We start from the raw sequence: 27,186 nt of genomic DNA on the forward strand, positions 1-27,186 counted from the left end.
CTTCCCCGTCTGCATGGAGCTGATGCTGTCCATGATCTCTCCCAGTGCTAGTGGTGTTTCCAGGTCCCATTTCCTGCCCTCTCCCACGACTGGTATGTCCAGTCCATCAAGGAACCGGTTTATCCCAGCCTTCCCCGTTGGGGGCTCTGAGGTGTACAGCTCTTGGTAGAAGGCCTTGAAGGTTTTGTTAATCCTCTCTGGTTCTGTTTCCAACATGCCTCTGGTACCCCTGATTTGCGCAATTTCTCTGGTGGCTGCCTGCTTTCTCAGCTGGTGTGCCAACAGGCGGCTGGCTTTGTCTCCGTGTTCGTACAGGGTCCCGCGCGCCTGGCGGAGTTGGTGCACTGCTTTCCTGGTGGAGAGCAGGTCAAAGTTCCTTTGTAGTTCTTTTCTCTCCGCCAGGAGCTCTACGGTCGGGGCCTCGGAGTATTTACGGTCTACCTCCAGTATGGAGTCGACCAGCTTCTGCCCAGCCACCCTTTCCTCCCTATCTCTTTGCGCTTTGAAAGCAATGATTTCCACTAATCCTATCTAACCTTTTGAACCCCAAGGGGAAATTTAGCCCAGCCAATCCACATAACCTGCACATCTTTGGACTGTGAGATAAAACCAGAGCCCCCGGAGGAAACCCACACAGACAGGGGAGAGCATACAAAGTCCACACAGACAGTCACCCAAGGTCAGAATTAAACCTGGATCCCTGGTGCTGTGAGGCTGCAGTGCTAATTACTGTTCCATCGTGTTGCCCATATTATTAATAATCCACATTAAAAAGGAAATCACAATGATTTGTTTAATTCAAGCATCATTATATCAACTTCTCACTGGTTTCTCAATAAATAAATCACAATATAAGAGCAGATAGACGGGAAGTTTGGACTTTAGTTACATTGTGCTGCAGTGCCAGGACACAGTCATCCCTTTCTACTGAGGAAGGTAGGAGTTATAGAATGAATTCTGGTCAAACAAATCCAATCTCTTCCAGGCAATCCATCCTTGCTTTTGAGCATATTCCTTGTCCAGGGTCTTCCTGGAATAATGGGGATCCAGGACAAGGAGGCAGTGGTTCTCTGAGTCTCTGTGCACATGCCTTTGAAGCATTGTCAGTGAAGCATTGTCATTGTCACCATCCATCATGACTGGTGTCATGTGAGAGTACCTTTTAAGAAATGGGTGTTTAAGAAATGTACCTTTAAGAAATGGGTGTTTATCAGTAATGTCAGAGTGTGGGTGGAGCTGGGCTGTCTGTCAGCTTTTTACTTTCGTTTTAGGCTGTTTGCTGCAGGGTGTGTTTTAGTTTCGTTTTCAGTGTTGGAGCTGAAGCCAGACAGAGCAGGTGCACTGTTGATCTCTCTGCCATGAAAAGACTATCTCTTGACCATTTGGTGAATTCAGAATTAAAATGTTCTCAATAGTGAATGTAAACCTAATGTGCTTCTGTTAAAAGATGTTTCTTTGGGCAGCATGGTGGCGCAGTGGTAGCACTGCAGTCTCACGGCGCTGGGGTCCCAGGTTCGATCCCAGCTCTGGGTCACTGTCCATGTGGAGTTTGCACATTCTCCCCATGTTTGCGTGGGTTTCGCCCCCACAGCCCAAAGATGGCAAGGTAGATGGATTGAACACGCTAAATTGCCCCTTAATTAGAAAAAATGAATTGGGTACTCTAAATTTATTTTTTAAAAGATGTTTCTTTTGTCTTCTGGATGTTGTTTGGGAAGTTATTAAGGATTACTTAGTGTAATCTTGTAATTCTTTGGGGGTTGTATTTGAATTGATGGTTGCTAAGATGTTCACTGTATGTTTTTAAAAGGTTAACTTGAGTTCATAGAATAAACATTGTTTTGCTTTAAAAAATACTTTTCCATTTCTGCTGTACCACACCTGTAGAGTGGACCATGTGCTCCCCGTACCACAATCTATTAAAAGTTGTGGGTCAGGTGAACTCCATGATACACTTTGGGGTTCACTAAACCCTGGCCCATAACACTGAGGATCCCAATGTTATAATTATATACATGACCCCAATCACCCAATATATCTGAATCAACCTGAAACCTATTCATTTTTTTCCTTTTTTTTATCATCAGCAAGTTACATTCATAGAATGTGACATTTTTTAAAAAAGCAACCAATGTGAAATTGAGCCCACTGACATCACAACTCAATAGCTGAAACTCTGTGTTCCTTTGAGAAAGGAATTAAGCAACCTTTCAAGTAATAGTGTTCCTTAATTAATAAGACTCCAGCCAGTAAACACCAGCAAGTTTCAGAAATCCTCTTCATGGTTGTAACAGCCCCAGTAACCAAACTGAAATAAAGTCTACTCCATTCCGATTCAATCCTTTTGTCATTAAGGCATTTCAGGTCGAGCAACACGGGGACTGCAACTAGTGTGTTGTGTAATCATGGCCTATTCACTGACTGGGCCCTGCATTCCTCAATTTCTGCTCTTTTGTTCATCCCCGATTTCCATCACCTCACCAATGGTAGCCATGCCTTCATGCTTCTAGCCCTTAAGTTCTGGAAGCTCTATCTTCCCATTTAAGATACGCTTCGAAACCTGCCTCTTTCATTTGTCCTAATATCACTTCTTGTGGCTTAGTGTCAAATTCTCCTGGGAAGCCACTCGGAGCATTTTCCTACATTAGAGGTGCTTTATTAAATGCACTCTGTTTCTGCCATTAGGCCACATCCACGTTTGTGAGGGGGGACAGAAAGAAAACTTGAAAATGGACCATCTGCTAAACTATTCTATTGTCTCTGGAGCTGTGAGAAGATTTTATTTATTAAGACGTGTTGACACCAAGTGTTCACAGGCCAATTATACCGTGATCTTCGTCAGCCGCACTTCCTAAACTCGCCATCTCCACCACCTGGAAGATAAGACCAACAGGTACAAGGGAAGAGCACCACCTCCAAGTTCCCTTCCTTCAAATCACGCACTATCCTGACTTTGATATATAATCAATCATTCGCTGAACCAAATTCAGTCCACCCTGCCTAAGCTTTAGGTTCAACTTTTCTTACACCAGTGATAAATTGGCACCAAAGTGCGGCCATCTTTAAAATACAGCGCATATTATTTCAGAGTCCGTGCGTCGCTGTGTTACAATCAGGTATGGTTCTCCTCATAGTTTAACTGATTAAGGTAGTGAGTAACAGGGGCATTCGCAGTTCTCAGTTCTGCTCCCAGATTATAGTGAATAGGTGGTTCCCAGATTATAGTGAATCGGTCAAAGGTTCCATTAATTGGCTTCTCAAAAGGAGAAGGAAATTTGTCATGATTCCTCGTCTTGATAGAAAAATGTAAGATGCTTGAAGTTCTGAGCAGTTTTGATGAAGAAACACCGACTTGAAGGAAAAGCCATGATGTGGAGATGCCGGCGTTGGACTGGGGTGAGCACAGTAAGAAGTCTTACAACACCAGGTTAAAGTCCAACAGGTTTGTTTCAAACACGAGCTTTCGGAGCACTGCTCCTTCCTCAGGTGAATGGAGAGGTATGTTCCAGAAACATTTATATAGACAAAGTCAGAGATGCTGAACAATGCTTGGCATGCGAGCATTTGCAGGTAATCAAATCATTACAGATCCAGGGAGAGGGATAATCTCCCTGGATCTGTAATGATTTGATTACCTGCAAATGCGCGCATTCTAAGCATTGTCCAGCATCTCTGACTTTGTCTATATAAATGTTTCTGGAACCTACCTCTCCATTCACCTGAGGAAGGAGCTGCGCTCCGAAAGCTCGTGTTTGAAACAAACCTGTTGGACTTTAACCTGGTGTTGTAAGACTTCTTACTTGAAGGAAAAGGAAAAGGTGAGACACAGAGTGGAGAGGTTGGCAGAGGAGAGCTGGGGTGGAGAGAGGAGAGGAAGTGATCTGCGAGGCAGGGAGGGAGGAGGGGGGAGAAATTAGAAGGGGAAAGGTGCGGTGGAGGAGGGAAGGAGGGTTGGGGAGGGGGCAGGGGTGAAGGATTAGGAGGGAGTGGGAGTGGAGAAAATTGATGGGGAGTAAAGGATTGGATTGTGGAAATAATATTGCAAATGTACTGTTTTATTGACCCAGGGCTTTGCAAACAGAGTATTTTCATTGGTCATTATCTTGTTTGGCAGCCTTCCATCTCATGAGCCAATGATTGGCACATAGGTGTTTTTTAAAAACATAGAGTTGACTGCAATCATGTTTCACACCATACCAGGTAATGAGACAATCAGCGGAGTGTCATTGAATAAAAACAACATTTTAAGAACTTACCTTTGGTTGGCCACAGCTGAATAATCTTGAGTCACTGATAGGGTATTAATTTCTCAAAGAACTCCATTATTAGGTGTTAGGCCCCTAAATTACATATTTAAACGATATTAATGTACATTCTAGCTATCCATCCTAGATTCTGAAAAAGTGTACCCATGGCAGAGAGTGAGATCAGTGCCTGTGTGTGCCAACCTACTGCTAAATTAGTAAACTTGGCTCACAATATATAGAATCATAGGTCGGTTACAGCACAGGGGGAAACCATCTAATCCATCATGGCTGTACCAGTTCTCTGGGAGAGCAACCCACCTAATCCCACTCCTCCACCTGAATTTCTATTGAATTTCTGTGAATCACTGGTAAAAATCCTTTTCCTTACGCCCGTCACCATTGTCTGTGCGGAGTCTGCACGTTCTCCCCGTGTCTGTGTGGGTTTCCTCTGGGTGCTCCGGTTTCCTCCCACACTCCAAAGATGTGCAGGTTAGGTGGATTGGCCATGCTAAATTGGCCCTTTAATCAGGGGTTGGGCGGGGTTGCTGGGTGATGGGCTGGAGGTATGGGCTTAAGTGGGGTGCTCTTTCCAAGAGCCGTGCAAACTCGATGGGCCGAATGGCTTTCTTCTGCACTGTAAATTATATGCCTATGTCTATGTCTTGTTGTTCCGGCCTGAAACATGGGCACAGCACGTAACCAATCCTAGTGCTATCCGCCAATCCGACTGCTATCTGTTGCTCAGTGTCTGTCTGTCGATTCAACTGCACACCCACTTGACAAGCAGTTTTCGAGTAACCTATTGTCAGCCACTCTCTGCATAGCGTGTCCCGCAGCTTCGTGCCCAGGAACAGTTTCAATGCGGCTGAATAAAGGGTACAAACTCACCTCCTCGCACCCACCCCCCAATTGCGGGGGGGGGGGGGGTCAAGATAACCCAGTCACAACCCTGGACGGCTGATGTCCCCGTCAAACCCCGCTGGGAGCGACCAGGGGTGGCCTTTGTAAACAGGTGGTCCTATTGATACAGAGTGCAGACTAATTGTTTGGAGTGTCATTATATGGACAGCGAGACAAGTGATCTTTTAAATCAGTGAATCGTGTATGACCTAATAGGATCTGCTGGGGGTGGTTTCCATTTCCTTTTGTTGTCCGCTCTGGGGAAAGGTTCGATTCCCTCACTGGAGTGCAGGACGATAGGCGCTTTGGCATTCTCTCCTAGCTAACCCAGGAGGCGATTATACATTGATGTGTCAGCCTGCACAATGAACGCTGGCAGGCTGCGTGACTTGCAGAGGACGTCATAGCTGACCCCAAACCTATCCTCATCAAACATCCATTGACCCAGACTTGTAGCAGGGGGTCAATGTATAGCAGTCAGAAGAGGGGGACAGCAGCTAATTCACCCCCCTCCCCCTCCTCCCTTACTTGACCTCCAGGCGCTGGGAGCAGTTGTCAGAACCCCAGCTGTCCCAGTTGAAATCTAACTTCGGACAAAAAAAAAGACCAAATCTGGGACCTTCCTCCGGAAGAGGCCGATGATTCTTGTTTTAAATACTCCGAGCCAGCGAGCTTCAAATGGATATTTACTGAACCGTACCAATCCGGATATCCCTTCTGTATGTTTCAGCGTCTAATATGATCCTGCAGGACAGTTTAAAATCCTGAGGGGGGCTTTGTTGTTACCATATCAGACAACACATTAATAATTAATTGTGATTATTAATTAGGCTTTCTGCTTTCAAAATGCCCATTGAGATTTATTTACCGGCGATATTTTTAAATGCTCTTATCTGCCAATTTCCAACATTATTGATGAAACCCGAGTCCTATCTTCAAATATTAGCCTTTGAAAGATTGAGAGGGTAGGTTCATCATCTCCGAGGGAGCTGAGTTTATCCCACACGCAAGGGGAGGTGGCGGGGGGGGGGGGGGGGGGGGCAAGGTATTGGCGATGTACATTTCCCAATGTTGGGACATGGGATTTTCCCAGCAGCTCTTGTGTGTTATGTGCTCCTCGCACTATTTTTTCTCGGGCGCACTTGCATTGTGTGTTGCCCGCGTACGCACAGACTGTTCAGCTGTAATTTGATGTGCGTCTCCAGAGACATTTGATGGATTAAAGTTAAGCAGCTCCATTTCCACGTACCACCTGATCTCAGAGGCTGCGCTCCATATAAATGCTGTTTGCTTGCTGACCTCAGCTTCTCTCTTGCCAATCCCTCCTCCCTTCCCTCCTCCCTCCCTTCCCTCCTCCCCTTCACACAGGCTGTAGCAACACCATTCTGGAGCTGTCCCGGTGCTGAAAATTCAGAACAATAAAAAGATACAGGAATAACACTGTGGGGGTTTTTTTTTGTATATATCATTTTGTTTTTGTTTTGCTTCGTTTTTTAAAAACAAACAAACCATGCCTCGATCGTTTCTCGTTAAGAAGGTGAAATTGGATGGTTTCCACTCTTCCTCTGCTGCAGTGTCAGCTTCTGAACAGCACCTTGATAACTCGTACGCAATAACCAGGTCTGTCACAGACACTGTGGAAAGCTTAGGGCTCCGGGTCAGTGAGAACGGTGAGTTAACAGATCGGTTTAATATCTGTAATATATGTCAAATAACCTACCCGAAATGTGTAGAGGGAAAAAAATACGCTTCCTGATTTTGCTTGAGCTGACGCTTTGTGTGTGTGTGTGTGTGGAGGGGTTTGGAGAGGGGGCAGATTCTCTTTATGCACCTCGTGTGCACCATCCTGCTCCCGCTGTACCACTCTCTCCCCGCACCTTACATAATGCCGACCTCTGCGCCTGCAGAGATCGCTGCTCACTGACAGAATAATCCTCCCTCGTCCAGGGCAGAAAAATCTGTTGCAGCGAAACTTCTGGGAGTCAGGAATCGCTAAGGTGGAGGAGAAAGGAGAGGGGAGGTCACCGTGGTTGGATTTATTTTGTGTGTGTGTGTGTTTTTGCAGTCACGGGGTAAGGTTGTGGGGGAGGGCCGTGTTTTATCGAGATTATCAGTTGCTCGGGAAATTTTTTAAAAACTTGTTGATCTGCCAGTGTGAGATTTTCGACAATGACCCATACAAAATGCTAGGAGTTAACATCATTGCGCCAGTTAGTAAAAGGGGCAATGTTTTCTTTACATTTAGCTGGAGCTATCGCGATCGAGTTTTTGCTGACTCTTGGCATTGTTATGAACATCTTTAAAAAGAAAGATATATCTTGTGATGCAGATAATGCTCAAGTTACAATGCAGAAATTATTATCTATCTTTCTATCGTCTTATAATGTGTAATGTATGAATTTCGAGCTTCCCAATGTCCCTAGACATGAACAATAATTTTTCAATGTGATATTTGTAATGTACAGACAGCTCAATCTCCCGTCCTTTCCCAGTTTTCTCAATGGAACCTATTATGTAAGCACATTCTGACAGGCTAGCTACTTTCAAACGCCGGGATCATATCATTGTGCCTGTGACACGGATTGGAACTCGCCCTTCATTACCTGGGATCTGATTTGGAGAATAAGCTCCTGGTTTAAACAGTTCAAATAGTCCTTTCCCCGGATTTAGTTATCATTTTAATGTCTTTCCCACGATTTTCTCCCATCCCCTCGGTTTCCCACACCATGCTGACCTCCAAAGTCAGCTCCATTCCTCAACCAGTGCTTCTGGACACCATCTAATCCCGGAACCCGGCCATATATCACCGACTGAATGACGTCCTCCAAGTTTGGTGTGCATTTGCCATAGCTTTGTCTGACTTTCTCCCCCCCCCCCCCCCCCCTTCCCACTTCAACCCCCCCCCCCCCCCCCCTCCCATTCCCCAGGGAAGCAATGCGATCTTGTCTGACAGCTTGCTTCCCTGGATAGCCTCGCTGAGATTCACTGCTTGAAGAAACCATATATAACATCCTTTTACTCGAGGAAGCAAGATATTGGAGTGAATGGGAGCCTGGAATGGCAGTGTGGAAAGGATTGCCTACAGCTCCCAGGCAAAGCTAGCAATTGTGCTGCCCTGTTTTAAGATGCTGCTTAAAACGTACAGCTTTAACCAACTTGGCCCTGACATCTCCCTTTGTGACTCAGTGTCAAATTTCGCTTGATAATTGCTCTGATGGAGTGCCTTGGGATGCGGAACAATGCAAGTTCTAACTCTGACACTGAGACAAGTAGGCGCAAGAGTTACTGAAAATCCAACCTGCTGAGCTGGCTAATCTCTGCTGGACACAGCACTACAGCTGCTGCAACAGTTGGCTACAGTGCATCCCTGCTAATGGAGGTGGAAAAATAAGGGTCAGGGGGCCCCTGCTGCTGATCACTGGCCAGTGAACCCCCTCCCTGATTGAGAATGTGTGTGTGTTGTGTACAGGAGCTGGGCGAGGGATCCATTGAGCTGGGCTGTGATGTGACGTGTGGGTGAAATGGGCAATTGATGCAAACGGTCTCTCAGCGAATGTGTTTCATATCAGTGAAGTCAGGGGAACAGGAAATTGGGCAGGGGGCTTGCTGAGCATTCGCTTTGAGCCCACTCCTCAGCGTATTCAGTTTCCCGTGGTGTGGCGGAGGGCTCTCTGAACCCAGGGAACCGTAACCCAGGGAATATAAATCAGAGCCTCCGCAGAGAACAAAGAGGGGGGCAAGCGGAGCAAAATAAAACACTCAGCTTTCAATTTTTAATTCATTCCTGCTGATTTGGAAAAAAAACCCAGAACCGACCTTTGTACCCTGCTTGAGGCAACCTCGAGCCCAGGGGGAACTAAGAATAGTGACAAAAGTGTAGACTATAGATAGCAGCGTTAGATAATAATATATAATTAGAGGGGGAGGATGTCGGTTTGCCATTTGCAATATAAAGTTTGTGAAACAGCGGGATGAGTGAAGTATTTTACAGTATGAGCTAATGTCTGCCATTCCCCTTGTGTGTCTGTGTGTGTTTTTATTTCGCTGTCTGACTTCTCCTATTATTCAATGTGACGTTCTACCTCCATTTGGACTGGCCAAACGAGGATCCCCCACAATTAAACTACCAGTTTTCCCAGTCAGTTTGACCGTTTCGCAATTACTGATCCTCGCTTTTAAAATTCCAGATGTTTTATTCTTTGCATTCAAATTCCCAGCTGTGGAGGTGAGAGTTGAAATCTTGGCACCCTATCATTGGTCCAGGCTTCCGGCTGAGTAATCGTCCAGGAAAGCCACTATGCGCCTGGGTTTTCGTTAAACCTAGTCAGAACAGTATTACAGGCTCCCTTCCCCCTCCCTCATGCACCATCTATAATGTCACCTGCTTGCCCCTCTTAAATAATCTGCAATGTGTTGCTTCGATCTACCAGGTTATTATTTGATTTATATCAATCCTGTCTGGCCTACACATCCCATATTCATAATTCCACGTGCTTTTGTAATGAAGTACTTATCGAACAGGTGAATTCCTTTGAAGGGAGTTGCTGCTTTCAGATTGTACAGCAATGATAAATCCTTCCTTACAGTTAGGGGAAAGGGAGTCCTGTATTATTTGCACAGCGGGAAAATCCGGTCAATGGGTCAGCACGTATCAGAAAACCAAGATGTGCTGTCAGGGATGTTTATGGAATAGAACCGGAATCCTTACAGTGCAGAGGGAGGCCATCCGGCCCATCGATTCTGCACCCACCCTCCAAAAGAGCACCTTTCCTAGGCCCACTCCCCCTGCCCTACTCCCATGACCCCACCTAACCCGCACATCTTTGGTCTGTGGACATCTTTGCACCAGAGCACCGGGAGGCAACCCACGCAGACACGGGGAGAAAGTGCAAACTCCACACAGTCAGCCAAGGCCGGAATTGAACGCGGGTCCCTGGTGCTGTGAGGCAGCAGTGCTAACGATTGTGCCACTGTGCCATCATGATGGTCAATCACCTATACCGGTAATGTCCCTCACTGTATATAGGATGTAAAATACTTTGGAAAACTTGTTAACATTGAATATATGGGGTGGTCAGTAATGTACTGAATACAGTGTATGGGGTAGAGTTTATTCAACAATGACTATATGTTGTATTTACTGCATTATATACCGTATGAAGAGTTCAACCCCTCAACCCCCTGGTTTCACTGCACGTGGGTACATTTGATCTTGTGTGATCGGGAATCGACAGGCCATAAGCCTTGAAGTGAAGAGAAAGACACATTTGAAGGATGTAAAACAGACTCACCTTATTTACAAGGTCAAAATTATATGCACCCCTCCCCCATGATTACTGTGTGATATCATCGAGTTTCTACCTTAAAGGCCACTCAGTTACTGTAAGCATCATACTAACCTCCTGTCATCACTTTCCCATCATGCATACCCTGTCACACTGTAATGATGACACGCTTCTACTGAAACAACGTATGGTCTAAAATAAATCATTGTGAGCTGTATCTTCAGGGGACAGCTGTTATTACACAACACCAGCGTGAGTAATGATTTAAAAAAACAAACTCCACAAAACGTACATTTTCAAATGGGACTTGGATCAGCTCTCACCACCCCTTTTCCAAAATCATGCCTAACATTCATAGAATCATAGTATCCCTACAGTGCAGAAGGAGGCCATTTGGCCCATCGAGTCAGCACCGACCATCCTATCTAGGCTTATCCCTGTAACCCCACATGTCCTTTGGACACTAAGGGACAATTTAGAATGGCCAATCCACCTACCCTGCACATCTTGAAGTGTGGAAGGAAACCGGACCACCTGGAGGAAATCCACGCAGACAACTGGGAGAAAGTGCAAACTCCATACAGACAGTAAACACAAGGTCAGAATCAAACCTGGGTCCCTGGCACTGTGAGGCTGCAGTGTTAACCACTGTGCCACCGTGCCGCCCACAAACCTCAATCCTCTTTTTGAAGAATGACTTGGGAATGTTCACTCTATTAAAAGCATTGTGTGGGTAAAAGTTGATATTTCCGATGGGCGGCAGGCAGCGCAGTGGTTAGCACTGGGACTGCGCCGCTGAGGACCTACGTTCAAATCCCAGCCCTGGGTCACTGTCCATGTGGAGTGTGCACATTCCCCCCATGTCTGCATGGGTTTCACCCCCGCAACCCAAAGATGTGCAGGTTAGGTGGATTGGCCATGCTAAATTGCCCCTTAATTGTGACAGAAAAAAATTGGGTACTTTAAATTAATTTTTTAAATAGTTAATATTTCCACATTACTGCTTTATAGGAGCCCACATATTATATAATAGGAGTAGGAGGAGGCCACTCAGCCCTTCATGCCTGCTCCGCCATTCAGTAAGATCATGGCTGATCTGATTGTAACGTCAATCCCACACTCCCATCTACCCCGATATCCTCTGAACTATCATAATTCTGTTTTTTTTTGGATAAGAAGTCAAACCAACACCTCTTCTGAGGGATAAAATATTCCTATCACACTATTCAGAATAACGGTTAACCCTGGTGTCCTGGTCAATACTTATCCCTTACCCAACATCACAAGAAAAACCCATAATGAACTGGTCATTACCACATTGCTGTTTGTTGTGTACACATTAGCTGGCTTGGTTTCCACCTTCCGACAGTAACCACACTTCAGAAACACTTCACTGCTGTGAACCGCTTTGAGGATGTATTGAAATTACAAAGAGAGCTCTCTAAAAGAAAGTTCTTTCCTTCATTCAGTGTTAACCTATTTTAAACAGCCTCTTGTATGCTCAACATGTTCTGCTTCCTAATGGCAAGACAGAATAGGGGGTATTACTTCAAATGATCTAGAAGATACATAATATGAAAACAGGTATGTGTTTTCATATTATGTATCTTCTATGATTCAGGAGATAGCACAAACTGACCCGCTTCATTCTAGTCATTTCTGCTCAATTTGGTTACCCCTGAGTAACTCCCTGCCAGCTATTTATTAACTCTGGTTTCCTCCCACAGTCGAAAGTTGTGCAGGTCAGGTGGATTGGCCATGATAAATTGCCCATTAGTGTCCAAAGGTTAGGTGGGGTTGGGGGTCTAGAGTGGGGGTCTAGGGTGGGGGCCTAGGTAGGGTGCTCCTTCTGAGGGTTGGTGAGGACTTGATGGGCTCAACGGTCTCGTTTTGCACTGTAGGAATTCTATGAAATCTATGAAACTTGGCTGGATTTGAACTGGATTATCATAGGATCTGGTGTTAGGAGCTGCATTCTTGTGAAGTTAGAAATTAGGCCAAGTCAAGTCTTATACCCTAAGTATTCTGGTACTATTCTCACACTCAGCAAGGTGCAGCATCAGCGCATTTACATCCACATTGCAGCAAATGGAAACTGCATTCAGTTAACAGTGTCCAGACATATACTGTCATGGTTGTCATCTATACCCGACATGTGGTGTTCTCGTGATTTATTGATCATTTTGCTATGAAGCAGCATTAGCAAATAATCAGCGTTTAATTAATTTACTTTCACTGCACTTGACTGTTGTCTTTGACATTAGAAGATTGTTTCCTTTTTTCCTCCGGCTGTGTGATATAAGACTGCTGAAAAACTCTCCTCTTAATAATAATCTTTATAATGACGAGTAGGCTTACATTAACACTGCAATGACGGGCAGCACGGTGGCCTAGTGGTTAGCACAACCGCCTCACGGCGCTGAGGTCCCAGGTTCGATCCCGGCTCTGGGTCACTGTCTGTGTGGAGTTTGCACATTCTCCCCGTGTCTGCGTGGGTTTCGCCCCCACAACCCAAAAATGTGCAGAGCAGGTGAATTGGCCACGCTAAATTGCCCCTTAATTGGAAAAAATAATTGGGTAATCTAAATTTATTAAAAAAAAAACACTGCAATGACGTTACTGTCAAAAATCCCCTCGTCGCCACATTCCGGTGCCTGCTCGGGTACACCGAGGGAGAATTCAGAATGTCCAATTCATTTAACAGCACGTCTTTCAGGAAATGTGGGAGGAAACCGGAGCACCCGGAGGAAACCCACGCAGACACAGGGAGAACGTGCAGAATCCACACAGACAGTGACCCAAGCTGGTGAATCGAACCTGGGACCCTGGAGCTGTGAAGCAACTGTGCTAGCCACTGTGCTACCGTGCTGTCCTCTTTCAGCCTTATGAGTGGGCAGTCCGTCCTGACTCTGAACACCCCACAAAACAAAGTTCACTGAGCACACTTCCTTCCTCCTGTACTGAAAAAACATTCAAATGCTTGGCATCAACTCACTTTCATTCAATGAGCGAGTGGACGTGCCATGGGAAAGACTCCCCCAAGAAGAAGGCAATGTTGATTCATTCAATTGCAAACGGGAAGACTTCTGTCAGAAAATAATATGTTGGAAGGCAGAAGATAAGTAACTTGAGATAGGCCCCATGACAGGGACCATAGCACTGTGGCAATGTTACTGCAGTAACAGACCATAAGCCTGGACTAATGCTCTGGAGACATGAGCTCAAATCCTACCACTGGAGCAGAATGTCTTGTTATCAATAAATATGATGCTGCAATTTCCTTGTTTAGAAACCTATCTGGTTCACTGATCTCCTTTCAGAAAGAAAATTGGCCATCCTTACTTGGCCTGGCCGATGCCTGATCCCCGGTCTCGCAATTGCTTGACTCATTGCCATGACCTGCTCAAGGGTAATTAAGTGTGGGCAACACGCTGGCCTTACCAGCCTTGTTCACATCCCAAGAACTAATAAATAACAATGAGTGTTGCGTGCTTATGAAGAATGGGTGTCTTAAACCAGTGGTTCCCAAGGTTCTCCCCATTGACGGACTAAACCATAGAGAGCAATTGTCATGATTAATCAACAACTTCATCATTATTGTATCTGGTGACTCCCTGGATGACAGAAGGGGAATTAGATGCATTGTTGTCAAGAACTTCCTATGTTGCTAACTTCTTCTTGTTGACTGACTTCACTTTCTCATCCAATGTGTACCTCCTTGGTCATTTACTCACTCTAGATCTTGGCTCCACAGTTGGTGTTTCAAATTTATTTGAAAAGAAATGCCTTTTCCCAGGAACTTCCAATTTAAGTAGGGCTTAATTTTAAAACTGCATGTGAGGCCAGTACTAGGGTCATAAATTAAAGATAGTCACAAGTAATTGCAGGGATTTCTGATGAAACCTCTTTACCCAGAGAGTCATTGGAATGTGGAACTTGTCATCACAGGGAATAGTTGGGGTAATATGGTGGCTCAGTGGTTAGCACTGCTGCCTCACAGCTCCAGGGACCCGGTTTCGATCCCCAGCTTGGGTCACTGTCTGTGCGGAGTCTGCACGTTCTCCCCGTGTCTGCGCGGGTTTCCTCCCACAGTCCGAAGATGTGCTGGTTCGGTGGATTGGCCGTGATCAATGTGCTTGATTACGGCGATGGGGTGGGGGAGGGGGCCGGGGTGGGGTGCTCTTTTAGAGGGTCGGTGCAGACCCGATGGGCCGAATGACCTCCTTCTCCACTGTCGGAATTCTGTGGATCTGCCAATCCCACTGACGGCATACGGCCGCCACAGATTTCTCAATGACAAGTGGTGCATTCAATGGGAAACCCTGTTGGCAACGGCCAGAATAGAAGATCCCGCTGTCAACCAATGGCGGTGCCTCCCGCTGCCACAAAACATGTGGCACATTGCCCGGCAAATCCGGCCCCAGGAGAAAAATTAGGAAAAAGATTCAATTTCAAGTTCGTAGGTGAATTAACCTGACAACTCCACCACTCTTAGTGACAATAATCCTCTTTCACACTGCTGCACCGGACTGCGGAATATTACAGTGTTAAATATACACAGCAGATCCCAGACTGTGGAACATTACAGTGTTAAATATACACCGCAGATCCCAGACTGCGGAACATTACAGTGTTAAATATACACCGCAGATCCCAAACTGCGGAATATTACAGTGTTAAATATACACTGCAGATCCCAGACTGGGGAACATTACAGTGTTAAATATACACCGCAGATCCCAGAGTGCAGAACATTACAGTGTTAAATATACACTGCAGATCCCAGACTGCGGAACATTACAGTGTTAAATATACACCGCAGATCCCAGACTGGGGAACATTACAGTGTTAAATATACATCGCAGATCCCAGACTGCAGAACATTACAGTGTTAAATATACACTGCAGATCCCAGACTGCAGAACATTACAGTGTTAAATATACACTGCAGATCCCAGACTGCAGAACATTACAGTGTTATATATACACTGCAGATCCCAGACTGTGGAACATTACAGTGTTAAATATACACTGCAGATCCCAGACTGTGGAACATTACAGTGTTATATATACACCGCAGATCCCAGACTGGGGAACATTACAGTGTTAAATATACACCGCAGATCCCAGACTGCGGAACATTACAGTGTTATATATACACTGCAGATCCCAGACTGCGGAACATTACAGTGTTAAATATACACTGCAGATCCCAGACTGCGGAACATTACAGTGTTATATATACATCGCAGATCCCAGACTGCGGAACATTACAGTATTAAATATACACCGCAGATCCCAGACTGCGGAACATTACAGTGTTATATATACATCGCAGATCCCAGACTGCGGAACATTACAGTATTAAATATACACCGCAGATCCCTGACTGGGGAACATTACAGTGTTAAATATACACAGCAGATCCCAGACTGCAGAACATTACAGTGTTATATATACACTGCAGATCCCAGACTGGGGAACATTACAGTGTTATATATACACTGCAGATCCCAGACTGCAGAACATTACAGTGTTAAATATACACTGCAGATCCCAGACTGCGTAACATTACAGTGTTAAATATACACTGCAGATCCCAGACTGCAGAACATTACAGTGTTAAATATACACTGCAGATCCCAGACTGCGTAACATTACAGTGTTAAATATACACTGCAGATCCCAGACTGCGTAACATTACAGTGTTAAATATACACTGCAGATCCCAGACTGCGGAACATTACAGTGTTAAATATACACTGCAGATCCCAGACTGCAGAACATTACAGTGTTAAATATACACTGCAGATCCCAGACTGCGTAACATTACAGTGTTAAATATACACTGCAGATCCCAGACTGCGTAACATTACAGTGTTATATATACACTGCAGATCCCAGACTGCGGAACATTACAGTGTTATATATACACCGCAGGGGCAGCCCGGTGGCCTAGTGGTTAGCACAGCTGCCTCACGGCGCTGAGGTACCAGGTTCGATCCCGGCTCTGGGTCACTGTCCGTGTGGAGTTTGCACATTTTCCCCGTGTCTGCGTGGGTTTCGCCCCCACAACTCAAAAATGTGCAGGGTAGGTGAATTGGCAACGCTAAATTGCCCCTTAATTAGAAAAAATAATTGGGTACTCTAAATTTATTTTAAAAAATAAAAAAAATATATACACCGCAGATCCCAGACTGCGTAACATTCCAGTGTTAAATATACACTGCAGATCCCAGACTGCTGAACATTCCAGTGTTATATATACACCGCAGATCCCAGACTGCGGAACATTCCAGTGTTAAATATACATCGCAGATCCCAGACTGCGGAACATTACAGTGTTAAATATACACCGCAGATCACAGACTGCAGAACATTACAGTGTTAAATATACACTGCAGATCCCAGACTGCAGAACATTACAGTGTTAAATATACACTGCAGATCCCAGACTGTGGAACATTACAGTGTTATATATACACCGCAGATCCCAGACTGCGTAACATTACAGTGTTAAATATACACCGCAGATCCCAGACTGTGGAACATTACAGTGTTATATATACACCGCAGATCCCAGACTGTGGAACATTACAGTGTTAAATATACACCGCAGATCCCAGATTGGGGAATATTACAGTGTTAAATATACACTGCAGATCCCAGACTGCGGAACATTACAGTGTTAAATATACACCGCAGATCCCAGACTGCAGAACATTACAGTGTTAAATATACACTGCAGATCCCAGACTGCAGAACATTACAGTGTTAAATATACACCGCATATCGCAGACTGAGGAACATTACACTGTTAAATATACACTGCAGATCCCAGACTGCAGAACATTACAGTGTTAAATATACACTGCAGATCCCAGATGCGGAACATTACAGTGTTAAATATACACCGCAGATCCCAGACTGCGTAACATTACAGTGTTAAATATACACCGCAGATCCCAGACTGCGGAACATTACAGTGTTAAATATACACTGCAGATCCCAGACTGCGGAACATTACAGTGTTAAATATACACCGCAGATCCCAGACTGCGTAACATTCCAGTGTTAAATATACACTGCAGATCCCAGACTGCGGAACATTACAGTGTTAAATATACACTGCAGATCCCAGACTGGGGAACATTACAGTGTTAAATATACACTGCAGATCCCAGACTGCGGAACATTACAGTGTTAAATATACACCGCAGATCCCAGACTGCGGAACATTACAGTGTTAAATATACACCGCAGATCCCAGACTGCAGAACATTACAGTGTTAACTATACACCGCAGGTCCCAGACTGTGGAACATTACAGTGTTAAATATACACAGCAGATCCCAGACTGCGGAACATTACAGTGTTAAATAAACACTGCAGATCCCAGACTGTGGAACATTACAGTGTTAAATATACACCGCAGATCCCAGACTGCAGAACATTACAGTGTTAAATATACACTGCAGATCCCAGACTGGGGAACATTACAGTGTTAAATATACACCGCAGATCCCAGACTGCAGAACATTACAGTGTTAAATATACACTGCAGATCCCAGACTGGGGAACATTACAGTGTTAAACATACACCGCAGATCCCAGACTGCAGAACATTACAGTGTTAAATATACATCGCAGATCCCAGACTGCAGAACATTACAGTGTTAAATATACATCGCAGATCCCAGACTGCGGAACATTACAGTGTTAAATATACACCGCAGATCCCAGACTGCGGAACATTCCTGTGTTAAATATACACCGCAGATCCCAGACTGCAGAACATTACAGTGTTAAATATACACTGCAGATCCCAGACTGGGGAACATTACAGTGTTAAATATACATCGCAGATCCCAGACTGCAGAACATTACAGTGTTAAATATACACCGCAGATCCCAGACTGCGGAACATTACAGTGTTAAATACACACTGCAGATCCCAGACTGCGGAACATTACAGTGTTAAATATACATCGCAGATCCCAGACTGCGGAACATTACAGTGTTAAATATACACCGCAGATCCCAGACTGCGGAACATTACAGTGTTAAATATACACCGCAGATCCCAGACTGCGGAACATTACAGTGTTAAATATACACTGCAGATCCCAGATTGGGGAATATTACAGTGTTAAATATACACTGCAGATCCCAGACTGCGGAACATTACAGTGTTAAATATACACCGCAGATCCCAGACTGCGGAACATTACAGTGTTAAATATACACCGCAGATCCCAGACTGCGGAACATTACAGTGTTAAATATACACTGCAGATCCCAGACTGCGGAACATTACAGTGTTAAATATACATCGCAGATCCCAGACTGTGGAACATTACAGTGTTATATATACACTGCAGATCCCAGGCTGGGGAACATTACAGTGTTAAATATACACTGCAGATCCCAGACTGCGGAACATTACAGTGTTAAATATACACTGCAGATCCCAGACTGCGGAACATTACAGTGTTATATATACACTGCAGATCCCAGACTGGGGAACATTACAGTGTTAAATATACACTGCAGATCCCAGACTGCGGAACATTACAGTGTTATATATACACTGCAGATCCCAGACTGCAGAACATTACAGTGTTAAATATACACTGCAGATCCCAGACTGGGGAACATTACAGTGTTAAATATACACTGCAGATCCCAGACTGGGGAACATTCCTGTGTTAAATATACACTGCAGATCCCAGACTGGGGAACATTACAGTGTTAAATATACACTGCAGATCCCAGACTGGGGAACATTACAGTGTTAAATATACACTGCAGATCCCAGACTGCGGAACATTACAGTGTTAAATATACACTGCAGATCCCAGACTGGGGAACATTACAGTGTTAAATATACACTGCAGATCCCAGACTGGGGAACACTACAGTGTTAAATATACACCGCAGATCCCAGAGTGCAGAACATTACAGTGTTAAATATACACTGCAGATCCCAGACTGCAGAACATTACAGTGTTAAATATACACTGCAGATCCCAGACTGCAGAACATTACAGTGTTAAATATACACCGCAGATCCCAGACTGGGGAACATTCCAGTGTTATATATACACTGCAGATCCCAGACTGCGGAACATTACAGTGTTAAATATACACTGCAGATCCCAGACTGCGGAACATTACAGTGTTAAATATACACTGCAGATCCCAGACTGCGGAACATTACAGTGTTAAATATACACTGCAGATCCCAGACTGGGGAACATTACAGTGTTATATATACACTGCAGATCCCAGACTGCGGAACATTACAGTGTTATATATACATCGCAGATCCCAGACTGCGGAACATTACAGTGTTATATATACACTGCAGATCCCAGACTGCGGAACATTACAGTGTTATATATACATCGCAGATCCCAGACTGCGGAACATTACAGTGTTAAATATACACCGCAGATCCCAGACTGCGGAACATTCCAGTGTTAAATATACACTGCAGATCCCAGACTGCGGAACATTACAGTGTTAAATATACACTGCAGATCCCAGACTGCGGAACATTACAGTGTTAAATATACACTGCAGATCCCAGACTGCGGAACATTACAGTGTTAAATATACACCGCAGATCCCAGACTGCGGAACATTACAGTGTTAAATATACACCGCAGATCCCAGACTGGGGAACATTACAGTGTTAAATATACACTGCAGATCCCAGACTGCAGAACATTACAGTGTTAAATATACACAGCAGATCCCAGACTGGGGAACATTACAGTGTTAAATATACACTGCAGATCCCAGACTGCGGAACATTACAGTGTTATATATACACTGCAGATCCCAGACTGCGGAACATTACAGTGTTAAATATACACCGCAGATCCCAGACTGCGGAACATTACAGTGTTATATATACACTGCAGGTCCCAGAGTGCGGAACATTACAGTGTTAAATATACACTGCAGATCCCAGACTGCGGAACATTACAGTGTTATATATACACTGCAGACCCCAGACTGGGGAACATTACAGTGTTAAATATACACCGCAGATCCCAGACTGCAGAACATTACAGTGTTAAATATACACTGCAGATCCCAGACTGCAGAACATTACAGTGTTAAATATACACAGCAGATCCCAGACTGGGGAACATTACAGTGTTAAATATACACTGCAGATCCCAGACTGCGGAACATTACAGTGTTATATATACACTGCAGATCCCAGACTGCGGAACATTACAGTGTTAAATATACACCGCAGATCCCAGACTGCGGAACATTACAGTGTTATATATACACTGCAGATCCCAGAGTGCGGAACATTACAGTGTTAAATATACACTGCAGATCCCAGACTGCGGAACATTACAGTGTTATATATACACTGCAGACCCCAGACTGGGGAACATTACAGTGTTAAATATACACCGCAGATCCCAGACTGCAGAACATTACAGTGTTAAATATACACTGCAGATCCCAGACTGGGGAACATTACAGTGTTATATATACACTGCAGACCCCAGACTGCGGAACATTACAGTGTTAAATATACACTGCAGATCCCAGACTGGGGAACATTACAGTGTTATATATACACTGCAGATCCCAGACTGCAGAACATTACAGTGTTAAATATACACCGCAGATCCCAGACTGGGGAACATTACAGTGTTAAATATACACTGCAGATCCCAGACTGGGGAACATTCCAGTGTTATATATACACTGCAGACCCCAGACTGCGGAATATTATACAGTGTTAAATATACACCGCAGATCCCAGACTGCGGAACATTACAGTGTTAAATATACACCGCAGATCCCAGACTGCGGAACATTACAGTGTTATATATACACTGCAGATCCCAGACTGGGGAACATTCCAGTGTTATATATACATCGCAGATCCCAGACTGGGGAACATTACAGTGTTAAATATACACTGCAGATCCCAGACTGGGGAACATTCCAGTGTTATATATACACTGCAGACCCCAGACTGCGGAATATTATACAGTGTTAAATATACACCGCAGATCCCAGACTGCGGAACATTACAGTGTTAAATATACACCGCAGATCCCAGACTGCGGAACATTACAGTGTTAAATATACATCGCAGATCCCAGACTGCGGAACATTACAGTGTTAAATATACACCGCAGATCCCAGACTGGGGAACATTACAGTGTTAAATATACACCGCAGATCCCAGACTGCGGAACATTACAGTGTTAAATATACACTGCAGACCCCAGACTGCGGAATATTATACAGTGTTAAATATACACTGCAGATCCCAGACTGCGGAACATTCCAGTGTTAAATATACACTGCAGATCCCAGACTGGGGAATATTACAGTGTTAAATATACACTGCAGATCCCAGACTGCGGAACATTACAGTGTTAAATATACACTGCAGATCCCAGACTGCGGAACATTACAGTGTTAAATATACATCGCAGATCCCAGACTGGGGAATATTACAGTGTTAAATATACACCGCAGATCCCAGACTGGGGAACATTACAGTGTTGAATATACACCGCAGATCCCAGACTGCGGAACATTACAGTGTTAAATATACACTGCAGATCCCAGACTGCGGAACATTACAGTGTTAAATATACACCGCAGATCCCAGACTGCGGAACATTACAGTGTTAAATATACACTGCAGATCCCAGACTGTGGAACATTACAGTGTTAAATATACACCGCAGATCCCAGACTGCAGAACATTACAGTGTTAAATATACACTGCAGATCCCAGACTGTGGAACATTACAGTGTTAAATATACACCGCAGATCCCAGACTGCGGAACATTACAGTGTTAAATATACACTGCAGATCCCAGACTGTGGAACATTACAGTGTTAAATATACACCGCAGATCCCAGACTGCGGAACATTACAGTGTTAAATATACACTGCAGATCCCAGACTGGGGAACATTACAGTGTTAAATATACATCGCAGATCCCAGACTGCGGAACATTACAGTGTTAAATATACACTGTAGATCCCAGACTGCGGAACATTACAGTGTTAAATATACACTGCAGATCCCAGACTGGGGAACATTACAGTGTTAAATATACACCGCAGATCCCAGACTGCGGAACATTACAGGGTTTTTTTTAATAAATGTTTTTATGGGTTTTTTGAACAAGGTATAATTACCGTTATGTACACAGAATAAGAAATACATATATATGTACACACATTTAGAGGAGAAGGCCACACCCCAACATAAAAAAAATACAATAACATATGAAATGGAACAGGTGGGGTATTGTGCACCAGCTTGACAGCGGCATCTCTGTACATCTGGCAAAATTACCCACACCACGTAAGTAGGCGACTGCCTGCGGGGCGGGTGGGGTGGGGGGAGGGGGAGGGGTGGGGGTGGCGGGGACTGGGGGGGGCAAGCACACCTTTGGGTGCCGGGGAGAAAATCGCAGCGTGCGATATTTGGCTGTGCTGTGTGTTGCTGTCGTCCGCCCTTCCTGGACGGGTCTCGCTGCCGTCCCATGCTCGCCCCCGCTTCTGCCGCTCCTCCCGTCCTCCATCTCCAGTTTCCTCGTTCCCCGCTCCTGGAGATGTCATGCACGTTTTGGCATCCCGTGTCCTCCCTCCGGCTCTCGCTTCCCTGCCCCCCGCCGGCCCTCCTCTCCCGTTTCCCCCCCCCTCCACGGTTCGCCTCCCTCTCCCCAGGTGTCTTCCCCCCTCCCCCCCCCGTGGTTCGCCCCTCCCTCCTCAGGTTTAGCCGTCCCCCCCCCCCCCCCGTCCCCTCCCCTGCGCTCCCCCCCGCCTCCCAGTCCATCTATCCCCTCCATGCCCCGGCTACCTTCCCCCGACTCCCGACCATTTTCCCCTGATTCTTGGCCACCCGGCTATTCTTCCTCTTGTTCTTTGGCCACAAACAGGTTCATAGAATTTCATAGAATTTACAGTGCAGAAGGAGGCCATTCGGCCCATCGAGTCTGCACCCGCTCTTGGAAAGAGCACCCTATCCAAGGTCAACACCTCCACCCTATCCCAATAACCCAACCCAACACTAAGGGAAATTTTGGACACTAGGGGCAATTTAGTATGGCCAATCCACCTAACCTGCACGTCTTTGGACTGTGGGAGGAAACCGGAGCACCCGGAGGAAACCCACGCACACACTGGGAGGATGTGCAGACTCCGCACAGACAGTGACCCAAGCAGCAATCGAACCTGGGACCCTGGAGCTGTGAAGCAATTGTGCTATCCACAATGCTACCGTGCTGCCCCCAGGTCCCGGGACAGTTGCATGAATGGCTCCCACGTTCTGTGGAAGCCGTCGACATTACAGTGTTAAATATACACCGCAGATCCCAGACTGTGGAACATCTGCAACATTTTAGTATTTGTCACTTAACAAGGATATTAAAAAACAATGTCAGCCGTGGATTTGGACGATGATGGGTCAGAGTGAAATCAGATCACTGACGTAAGCATTCAGTGTGCCGGTTCTGGGAACCAGTTTAAATTATATTGAAACAATAATAGTGCAGCTTTTAACTACATTTCGTTACAATCAAGACTATGCTCCAAAACATAACTTATTGGCCGCAAAACACTTTAGAATGTCCAGAGGTTGTGAAAGGCTCAATATAGATGCAAGTTCTTTCATTTCCCTGCAATTACGTCATATTAACCTACGTCCAGTGGTAACGCAGCAGTTCACAGGGTGATTCCTTTGCCAGCACTTCTAATGCCTGGAACTCCCTCTGTTAACCCATTCACTGCTGTACCAGGCTGTAGAATGTTACCAATGGGATTAAACGCCACAAGCCCCTGACAGTGAAACACCGGTTTTATTTCAGCAATCAGAATTTGCCACTCCACATGGGTCTATTGTGCCGGATTCTCCGGACCCCCAGCTGCGTGTTACTCAGCAGCGCGCCGTTTGCTGCCGGCGGGGTTCCTCCTTCCCAACTCCAGGGAATTGAGCACAGAACCCAAGCTTGTACCCCCCCCCCCCCCCCCACCTCCGTGCAGTACTGAGGGCGTGCTGCACTGTGAGATGTGTCGTCTCCCAGATCAGACTTTCAACCAAGACCTTTCACGTGCACATGAAGACCCCATGGCACTATTTTGAAAGACCAGGTTAAAGTCCAACAGGTTTGTTTCAAACACGAGCTTTCGGAGCACGGCTCCTTCTTCAGGTGAATGGTCGGAGAATCGCCCATTCACCTGAAGAAGGAGCCGTGCTCCGAAAGCTCGTGTTTGAAACAAACCTGTTGGACTTTAACCTGGTGTTGTAAGACTTCTTACTGTGCTCACCCCAGTCCAACGCCGGCATCTCCACATCATGACTATTTTGAAAAGCAGCAGCCTTCTCCCCAGGTGCCCTGAGCCAGCCTTAATCCCGAAATCAGCATCACTAAAAAAAATGATTATCTGCTCAGTACCTCTTCTCCGTGGGAGATTGCTGTGTACAAATTGGCTGCTATGTTTCCTGCATTTACAACAGTGACTACAATTCAGAAATGCTTCATTGGCTTCTTTGGGATGTTCTGAATGTATGGAGATCCAAGTTTCCATTTTCCCGCTCGCTGTAAGTGACCTTGGCAGGGCTCACTAGGGGCGAAATTCTCCGACCCCACGCAGGGTCGGAGAATCGGCTGGCAGCGGCGTTAATCCCGCTCCCGCAGGGTTTTTAAATCTCTGACCGGCCAAAAACCGGCGTTGTGCAAATCCCGCCGGCAGCCTCTGAAAACAGCTGGCGCCGGCGGGATTTCATTTTTTTTTTAGTTTCCACAAATCTCCGGCCCGGATGGGCCGAAGTCCCGCAGACGTGGCCACGGGTCACGTCGGCGAAAATCACAGTTGCTTTAAAACGGCGTCAACCATTGATGATGGATGACGCTGTTCAGTGTCGGGGGGGGGTGGGTGGGTTGCGGCATCGGGGGGGGGTTGCGGCATCGGGGGGGGTTGCGGCATGGGGGGGTGGGTTGCGGCATCGGGGGGGTGGGTTGCGGCATCGGGGGGGGTGGGTTGCGGTATCGGGGGGGTGGGTTGCGGCATCGGGGGGGGGTGGGTTGCGGCATCGGGGGGGGTGGGTTGCGGCATCAGGGGGTGGGTTGCGGCATCGGGGGGTGGGTTGCGGCATCGGGGGGTGGGTTGCGGCATCGGGGGGGGGGTTGCGGCATCGGGGGGGGTTGCGGCATCGGGGGGGGGGTTGCGGCATCGGGGGGGGGGTTGCGGCATTGGGGGGGGTTGCGGCATGAGGGGGGGTTGCGGCATCGGGGGGGTTGCGGCATCGGGGGGGTTGCGGCATCGGGGGGGGGTTGCGGCATCGGGGAGGGGGTTTGGGGGCAGCGGCGTGCAGAGAGGGGGGGCGACGGATGCCCGGGGCCAAAGCACCGTCGCCCCCCCCTCTGTACGCCGCTGCCCCCTACCCCAACCACCACCCCCTCACCACCCTTACCCCCTCCAACGCCCCTACCCCCCTCCAACGCCGCACCCCCCACCCCCCACCCCCCACTAACGGAGGAAGGAAGGGGGGGAGGAAGGAAGGGGGGGGACGGAGGAAGGAAGGGGGGGAGGAGGAAGAAGGGGGGGAGGAGGAAGGAAGGGGGGGAGGAGGAGAGAGGGGGGTGTGGGTACCAGCCTTCAGAGGGAGGGGGACGGGGTGTGGGTACCGGCGTTGAGGGGGGGGGGGACCCGACGTTGAGGGTGGGGGACCCGGCATTGAGGGGGGGGTTGCGGCGTTGCGAGAGATGGGGGGGCGGCGTTGGAGGGGGGTAGGGGTGGTGGGGAGGGGGGTAGGGTGGTGGGGAGGGGGGTAGGGGTGGTGGGGAGGGAGGTAGGGGTGGTGGGGAGGGGGGTAGGGGTGGTGGGGAGGGAGGTAGGGGTGGTGAGGGGGGGTGGTTGGGGTAGGGGGCAGCGGCGTACAGAGGGGGGGGCGACGGTGCGTTGGCCCCGGGCATCCGTCGCCCCCCCTCTCTGCACGCCGCTGCCCCCAAACCCCCCCCCTGATGCCGCAACCCCCCCCCCCCCGATGCCGCATCCCCCCCCCCCGATGCCGCAACCCCCCCCCAAATGGCGGAACCCCCCCCCCAAATGCCGGAAACCCCCCCCCCCCCCGATGCCCGCAACCCCCCCCCCAAATGCCGGAACCCCCTCCCCCAAATGCCGGGTTTGTCTCTCTCCCCCCCCCCCCCAAATGCCGGGTCTGTCTCTCTCCTCCTCCTCCCCCCCCCCCCCCCCCAAATGCCGGGTCAGTCTCTCTCCTCCTCCTCCTCCAAAAAACGCCGGGTCTCACCACTTCCGCAGCTGGTGAAACTGACGCGTATCGCGTCAGTCAGCTGCTGGCCCCTCCGGGAACGGAGAATCGCCGCCTAAAAGAAGGCCCCCACGCCGGAGTCATCTACTCCAATTTTGCTCGCCGGAAATCGGCGTTACGACGGTCTGCAGAGAATTTCGCCCTAGGTTTTCAAACTGAACAACATGGCACAGAAGGAGTGAGAGAGACCACAGATGCACCCAGTGATCAAGGGCAGGTTTCTCTTAGCCCACGCCGGGTCAGAGAATCGGCGGGCGCGATTCGTGTGATGCCGCCCCAACGCCGGCCCGCCAATTCTCTGGTCACCGGAGAATCGGCGCCACTGACGTTGGCGCGTCGGATCGGCGCTGGTCGGGGGTCACTCAATGCGGACCCCCTGGCGATTCTCCGTCTGGGATGGGCTGAGTGGCCGC

At 47.1% G+C, this 27,186-nt stretch overlaps 1 protein-coding gene across 1 annotated transcript in view; it reads left to right on the forward strand.

The window, feature by feature from the left end:
- The first annotated feature begins 6,404 nt into the window (after positions 1–6,404).
- The window catches only part of LOC119969696 (transcriptional repressor scratch 1-like), a 40,384-nt gene continuing 19,602 nt past the window's right edge, over positions 6,405–27,186 (forward strand). The window contains exon 1 of the mRNA XM_038803686.1: positions 6,405–6,817. Coding sequence (XP_038659614.1) covers positions 6,658–6,817 — 160 coding nt within the window. The 5' untranslated portion in view covers positions 6,405–6,657. The remainder of the gene's footprint in view (positions 6,818–27,186) is intronic.

This window comes from Scyliorhinus canicula, chromosome 7 (assembly GCF_902713615.1).
Source record: "Scyliorhinus canicula chromosome 7, sScyCan1.1, whole genome shotgun sequence".
In the NCBI taxonomy this organism is placed as follows: domain Eukaryota; kingdom Metazoa; phylum Chordata; class Chondrichthyes; order Carcharhiniformes; family Scyliorhinidae; genus Scyliorhinus; species Scyliorhinus canicula.